Raw genomic sequence first — 8272 nt, 5'->3', positions numbered from 1 at the left:
GTCTAAAGGTATAAACTTCCAGTTAAAAGATGCTTAAACCCTAGGGATGTAATGCACACCATGATGACCGCAGTTAACAATACTGTATTGTATATTTTAAAGTTGCTAAGAGAGTAGATCTTACAAGTTTTCATCACAAGAAAAAATATTGTAACTGTGTGCTGATGTATTTCAACTAAACTTATTGCAGTAATCATTTCATAATATATAAACAAATTACGCTGTACACCTAAAATTAACAACTGTTATATATCAACTATATCTCAATAAAAAAATAAAATAAATATCTCAATAAAAAATAAAATAACCTAATACAAACTCTAAGGAAGACTTCTCTGTGAAGTAATTCTGAGAATGTAATTAGATACACTGAATGTGTCTTATGTAAAATATATAAACTAGAAATTAAAATTTGTTTTTCACTCTGGGAAATTAGCATAGTTGGTTAAAATATGGGATGAACAGATGCAGTGCTCCCTTCTCCATGACCACAGACTGATTTCCTGCCCTGGCAAAGACCTCATGGAGATGTGCCATGGGGGATGAGTAAGATAATATGCACCTGTCTGTGCAAATTAATCACCAGTGCTAACAACAACAACAAATTGGCAAAGAGGCTTTACTATTGCAGATATTGGTGTGTTTATAGACCTAAAAGGATATGTGATTTTGGGTCAGACGTCCTGAGAATAAGTCAGGTTCTGCCACTTAGTTATACAATATAATCATAGAAAATCACTTAACCTCCTTGAACTTTGTTTCCTTTTGGATAAAATAAACATGACAGTAAAAAACACATCAGAAGGCCTTTCTGAGAATTAACTATAAGCACATTGTACAATATACTATAAGTACATTGAGAAAACACTATTTACATGCTCTACAAAATGTAGATCATTTGTCTCATTGTTACGGTAATTTGTTTTCCATTTCTCATCTTGGCAGAAAATCAGCTTGATTCTCTATCAGTCTTTCAGAGAGTTTTGATAATAATCTATAATAAGGAAAAGGTGCATATTAGCTATCTGATTAGCTATTCATTCAGTCATTCCACAAACATTCACTGTATTTCTACTATGTGCCATGTACAATGGCAGATACTGAGTATACACAAATAAAATATCATTGCTATAGTGGATATTATTTTGAAGAGGTTAAGCCATGGCTCCTGACTCAAGCTGACTACTTGAGGACAGAGAAAGAGAAGCATAAATCATGACCCAGAATCATGATAAAACTCACAAAATTCTGCAAACTGAAAAACTGCTCAACAAGACTGTGAAAAAAGCTATTATTCAGATAGCGTGAGATGAGGCTTAAAGGGTAGAAGGAACTGAGATCCTGAAGGGTTCTCTATGTTCTGTGGATGACTGATTTCTGAAAATGTTGGGGTAGTGACATAATTATAAGTGCATTTAAAAAAACAACTCTAAATAAAAAGCATACAGGTTGCAAAGGAAAAAAATAAAACTGATCCTATCTTTAGGTGACATGATTGTCTACATAGAAAACCCAAGAATTAAGAAGGAAATTCAACAAAATTGCAGGTACAAGATCAATGCACAAAAATCAATTGCATTTCTGTATATTAACAATAAATGTATAAAAACCTAAATTTTTAAAAACTCACACTGCTTTTCACAATTCCTCCAAATAAATTGAGATACTTAGTGTAAATCTAATAAGACATGTACAGGATCTACACCCTGAAAATTTCTAAACACTGAAGAAAGAAATATAAAAAAAGCTAAATAAATGGAAAGACATACCATGCTTATAAATTGAAAGACTGAACACAGTAATATGTTCATTCCCCCACATTGATTTATAGATATAATTCAATGCTTTTTAAAATTCCAACACCCAAACTGATTTATAAGTGTAATGCAATGCCATTTAAAATCCCAGAAAGGCATTTTGTATACATAGACAAGTTTATTCTAGAATTTATATAGAAAGGCAAGGACCTAGAATAGGTAAAACAATTTTGAAAAAGAATAATAGAGTGTAAGGATTAGTTTTACTTTATGTCTTCATGTTAAGAGTTACTTTATGGCTACTATCAAGAAAGTGTGGTTTTACTGAGGGGACAGGCACACATAAATGGAACAAAATAGAGGACCTAAAAATAGATTACAAAAATATGCCCTACTGATTTTTGACAAGGGTACAAAAACAATTCAATATAGGAAGAAATAAACTTTTCAACAAATGGTGCTGAACTGGACAGTTATAGATTAAAAAAAGAAAAAAAGGATCTTGACCTAAACCTCAACGCCATATACAAAAATTAACTCAAAATTGATCATGAACCATAAACTTAAGACTTTAGAAAAAAGAGAAAAATCTTTGTGACATAGGGTTAGGCAGAGTTGGTAGACTTGATACTAACACCATGATCCCTAGAGGGGAAAATAATCACAAATTGGACCTCATTAGAGTTAAAAACTATTGCTTTGCAAAAAATCCTGTGAGGAGGCTGGAAAGACTAGGAAAAATATTTGCACAGGTAAATTATTTAGAATATATAAAGAGCTCTCAAAGTAAAAAACAAAAAAAGCAATCCAATTGAAAAATGGGCAAAAAACAGGAACACACATTTTGTTGAAGTATATACAGATGGTAAAAATGCACATTTAAATATGTTCAACAAAATTAGCCATTAGAGAAATGAAAATTAAAATCACAGTGAGATATCACTATACATTATCAGACTGGCTAAAATGAAAAATAGTGATGATGTCAAATGATGATGAGGATGTTGAGAAACCTGATAACTTATACTTTACTGGTGGGGTATAAAATCGTATTGCCACTTTGGAAAACAGTATGGCAGCTTCTCATAACACTAAAAACATGCTTTTACAATCCAGCAATTTCACTATTGAGTATTTATCTCAAAGAAATGAAAACTTACATTCATATAATAACTTGTACTTCATAGTCGTTTTATTCATAATAGCCAAAAACTAGAACCAACTGAAATGTCCTTCGCTTAATCAAATGTCGTAATAGTCAGCAATAAAAATAATGGACTATTGATACATGCAACAACTGGATGGATCTCAATGTAATTTGGAGCAAAATAAAACAATCTTGAAAGGTTGCATTGCATGATTCCTTTTATATAACATTCTTTAATTGATAAATTATAGAGGACATCATATTAGTGGGTGACAAGGGGTAGGGAAGGTGAAGAGAGATAGTGGAGCTATGAGAGAGTTTTCCTGAGATGGAAATCTTCTATATGTTTATTGTTATAGTGGTCACACAAATATACATGTGTGATAAAATTAGGCAGAACTAAGTATAGCTCACAAAAATTAGTGTATGTAAAACTGGTGAAATCTGAATAAGGTTGGTAGATTCTGTGAAAGTCACTTTCCTGGTGATGATATTGTACTGTAATGTGTAAGATGTTACCTTTGGGGAAAACTAGGTGATAGGTATAAGGTATCTCTATTCTTTCTCACAAGGGCATGTGAATCTATAATTATCTTAAAAATAAACTCTAGATGCAGTATGAAGATAAACTGGTAATTAGGGTGGAATATACAAGACTTATTAGGTCACTGGGTGAGTGTGTGTGTTTGTTGAAGGAAGCAGTGAAGGACAGGACAGGGTCTATGCTGACTACCAGGTTTCTTCCTTGGGCTTTATTTATTAGGAGAAAAAACAGAGTAGACAACTGGAGAAGAGGGTGACTGAATTCAATTTTGATCTTGCTGAGGTTATTTTCCATCAACCAAGCAGAGTATACAAAATGAGAACTCCAGAAAGAAGAACAGGAATCCCTGGGTAAGGGAAGCATATAGAATGTTCTGCTGGATTCTGTATACATAATCTTCATAATTTGCAGGATTCTGTAGACATTATTTCTAGGGCTCAAAAGTCAATTTAATTCAAGATTATATATCACAGTCCATTTAATTTACCAACCAAGAACAGTTAACAAGTCGTGAAGAGGTAATTTTCAGGTAGAAATCAGACATCTCTTCTTAATCAACATAAATGAAACTTCACTATTTCCAAAGGCCTTTATTATTATTATTCAGTCATCTAAAATTAATTTTCAAAGGCATTTCAACAAGAAACTCTCCACATCTCATTCTATATCTATCAAAATGCAGACTCGAGCCTGAGTAATATATCTAAATGCTAAAAAGATGGGTGGGGAGTAGGGGATTTGAGGATGTTTGTGTGAGCTGATTCTCTGCTGGCTCAGTTCATTTTTATTCTTCACCTTTCTAAAGCATCCAAACCTTAGGGATAGATTTAACTTCCCTCCCTTCACGCCATCTAGTGGTTCTACATGGTGTAGGTTTGGTTTTAAGAAAGATTCCTAATGACTGGGGGGCGGGGTACACGAAAAACGAAACGGTTGGCCGCGACAATTTCCTAATCTCACACCACATCACTGACTCCTCACAAGGACACCTTTAACTACTTTAACCGTTTTAGGTGTGCACGGAGATGCGCAGAGAGCGCGAAGGGGATGCACACTCATAGCTACTCACGTCCCTTGACGCGGACATTTAGAAAAGGGGTCTGAATCCTTCCTTGTCATTCGCAAAGGACAGGGAAAGGAGTTGTGGCAAGATCTAGACCGAGCCTACTGCCAGACTTTTCGACAAGTTGGATAGATGACGTATTAACCTCTGCAACATTAACGTCTGGCTTGAACAAATAAAAAGAAAGAGAAAGAGGGAAAAGCACTTAAAAATTCTGCCGCGGGGCTTTGCAGGGCTTGCCCCCTCCCCCCCCCCCCCCCCCCCCCAGTATCCCCCAGAAGACAACCAATTCCTGCGCGTTCCGCTCCACTCACCCACCTTCCAGGCTCCTCTCTCCTCCTCTCTCTCCCCCCCCCCCTCTCTCTCCCCCCCCCCCCTTTTCCCACGCTCGCCTTGAATCGGGACCCAGGGAGGCAGAAGCCCGGTACCGGTCCCCTTCCTCCTCTCCTCCACCGAGACGCCGCAGCCCAGCGCGTGCAGCCTCCCTTTGTTCGCCGAGGCTCGCCCTCCTCGCCTGGCAGATCCACCTGGATGCTCTCCGTCGGTGACATTTTGCACCGAGGCTGGTGGGTGGCTGGGGTGGAGCGAGAGGAGCCCGAGGGGGCGGGGGCGAAGAAAGGTCAATCCCAGGGAAAGGCGGGGAACGCGGTGCATAACCTGCGTGGCGGGGCGTGCGCTCGGTTATTTATTTATTTTCTCCCTATTTATTGATCGCAAGAGCAGAGCGGCGCGGGGAGCCTGGGGACATGCAGGACCACCCACCGGCGGGGAAGCAGCGAGCCGCCCTCCCGCGCACCCGCGCTGCCGAGCGCCTCCAGCCTCCGCGCCCCAGCGGTTGCCCGAGAGGGCCCCGGCCCCAGCCCCGGCCCCGGTCCCGCAGCGCCACAGCCCCTGCAGCCCCGCAGCCCCGGAGCCCCGCAACCTCGCACAGCGCAGCCCCGGCCCCGGCGATAGGGGCGGCGCAGTAAGTTGGCAGGAGCGAGTCCCCTCGGTTCGCCTCCTCCGCACCTTTTGAACTTGTTGCTGCTGCTCTGCTGGCCTGCGTCCGGCTTTTGGAAGGTGAAAAGGAGGAGGGAAGCTCGGAAGGATGGGGGAAGGGGAAGCTGTGCTCGCTTGAGCTTATTTATGCTCCCCTGGCGCCTGGACTCGGCTGTTTGGGAGCTGCTCCCTCTGCGTTTCCCTTTTCGGGTGCACGGCGAGGAGAAAGTCTATGCAACTCAGCCCGGGTGCACGCTCGGCCAGGTACGTACCGCAGGCGAGGCGCGTTCCGGGCGCAGACAGATGCTGCTGCCGCCGAGGCGGTGGCGGCTGCCAGCTCCGGGGCTCCTTAGCTGTCACACTGCACCTGAGCTGAACTTGAAAAGAGAGTGAAGGGGCGATTGGACGAATGCTTTTGGCAGACACAAGGGGTGCTTGTAGGCCAGGCGAGGAGGAACTATACTGACGCCCCCACCGCGCCCGCCCCACAGCACCTCCATCTCTCTCAATACAGCCCGAGGGAGAGAGGTGGCCCCCGGGCTCCCAAAGAGACGCGGGGCAGTGGCTGTGATCGCATCTGGAAGCTACAACAGGTCGCCTCTTTGAGACTCCGCTGGCGGGAAGGGCCACTTGAAAAAGGAAGGTTTGAGTGAGTCAAAAGGGAAGGAACGTGTAAGCGTCCCTTAGTTCGTCAAAAGAACAGCCTGAGTGACTGCCCTGCGTTTTCTCCACCCTACACAAAGCATACTGACCCCGTTACCTGCATGTCAGAGGAGAAATCAAAGACACCTGTTTGAAGAAATTGCTGCATCTAAAGTGACTTGTGTACTTATTTGTACCCGGAGTGGCCTGGTCCAACTGCTGGAAAAGGGTTGGTTCGGTTCTTTTGGGTGTGATTGTTAGGACGCTGTGCTTGCCAGATAGCTGTCTTTGAGGGAACCGTGCCCTCCTGAGAGCTGTGACTTCACCAGGAGCCCCACCTTGGGATAAGGGGGGTCCTTCCGGACCACCTGCCTCTGCAGCGTTTATTTGACAGCAGGAAGTGGGTGGCTGCGGCCACTTTCACCTACTCTAGAGGCGCTTCTCGCCGCCAGGCCGGGGCACCATGGCCGCCGGGGTAGCAGCATGGCTGCCATTTGCAAGGGCTGCGGCCATCGGGTGGATGCCGGTGGCCTCGGGCCCCATGCCGGCTCCCCCGAGGCAGGAGAGAAAAAGGACTCAAGATGCCCTAATCGTGCTGAACGTGAGTGGCACGCGTTTCCAGACATGGCAGGACACCCTGGAGCGGTACCCAGACACTCTGCTGGGCAGCTCGGAAAGGGACTTTTTCTACCACCCGGAGACTCAGCAGTATTTTTTTGACCGTGACCCAGACATCTTCCGCCACATCCTGAATTTCTACCGCACGGGGAAGCTCCACTACCCTCGCCACGAGTGCATCTCTGCGTATGATGAGGAGCTGGCCTTCTTTGGCCTGATCCCCGAGATCATCGGCGACTGCTGCTACGAGGAGTACAAGGACCGCCGGCGCGAGAACGCCGAGCGCCTGCAGGACGACGCGGACCCCGAGGGCGCGGGCGAGAGCGCGCTGCCCAGCATGACGGCGCGCCAGAGGGTCTGGCGGGCCTTCGAGAACCCCCACACCAGCACCATGGCGCTGGTGTTCTACTACGTCACGGGGTTCTTCATCGCCGTCTCGGTCATCGCCAACGTGGTGGAAACAGTGCCGTGCGGGTCGAGCCCGGGTCACATTAAGGAGCTGCCCTGCGGGGAGCGGTACGCCGTGGCCTTCTTCTGCTTGGACACGGCCTGCGTCATGATCTTCACCGTCGAGTACCTGCTGCGCCTGGCCGCAGCCCCCAGTCGTTACCGCTTCGTGCGGAGCGTCATGAGCATCATAGATGTGGTGGCCATCCTGCCTTATTACATCGGACTGGTGATGACAGACAACGAGGATGTGAGCGGCGCCTTTGTCACCCTCCGAGTCTTCCGTGTCTTCCGGATCTTTAAGTTTTCCCGCCATTCGCAAGGCCTGCGCATCCTGGGGTACACCCTGAAGAGCTGTGCATCCGAATTGGGCTTCTTGCTCTTCTCTCTCACGATGGCTATCATCATTTTCGCTACAGTCATGTTCTACGCGGAGAAGGGGTCTTCTGCCAGCAAGTTCACCAGCATTCCTGCCGCCTTCTGGTATACCATCGTCACCATGACAACACTAGGGTAGGTGCCCTCAAGGGAAACGGGGTGAAGGTTGGATATGCGCGAGGTGATTGTGGACCCGCTGAAGTTATATAATATATTAGAGGAAGTCATTGTTCTCTCTTCTAAATGGGTTTAGGAAAGCATTATCGAAATGGTTTTGACGAACTCTTTTGATCTATGAAATGGGTGTGATATAGAGATTGAAATACTTAGAGTTGAGTATTGATGTTGCCTATTGATGCCTAAAAGTGATAAAGAAATTTTAGAATTCCTGAATGTAAGGGGGAAATCATAAATATTATATTTATGAATCCATAAAAACATAGTAAGAATGAAAAACACCAAATTTGTGCCCCAATAAAGGTATGGATATGCACCATGTATATTGAAATGCCTAGAAAGTGATCCAGTGTATTCAAGTGAAAAGTTTTCATGTACATTTGAGGTACCGTTTTCATAGGAATCAATGCTTTTGGCACGCATTGTCCCTCTAAGAACTATAATTCTTACTTTACATTATAAAATATAGATTATAAATATTATTATAAAGGAATTTTGTAATATATATGGGCATATTCCAG

General features: G+C 44.1%; 1 protein-coding gene across 1 annotated transcript in view; it reads left to right on the top strand.

The window, feature by feature from the left end:
- The first annotated feature begins 5591 nt into the window (after window positions 1-5591).
- The window catches only part of KCND2 (potassium voltage-gated channel subfamily D member 2), a 481036-nt gene continuing 478355 nt past the window's right edge, over window positions 5592-8272 (top strand). The window contains exon 1 of the mRNA XM_016196919.2: window positions 5592-7709. Within this exon, the coding sequence (XP_016052405.2) occupies window positions 6595-7709 (1115 nt within the window). The 5' untranslated portion in view covers window positions 5592-6594. The remainder of the gene's footprint in view (window positions 7710-8272) is intronic.

The sequence above is a fragment of the Miniopterus natalensis genome, chromosome 10 (genome assembly GCF_054644295.1).
Source record: "Miniopterus natalensis isolate mMinNat1 chromosome 10, mMinNat1.hap1, whole genome shotgun sequence".
NCBI lineage: Eukaryota > Metazoa > Chordata > Mammalia > Chiroptera > Miniopteridae > Miniopterus > Miniopterus natalensis.
The sequence above is the reverse complement of the archived record's forward strand: the minus strand, read 5'-3'. Positions and strand labels throughout refer to the sequence as shown.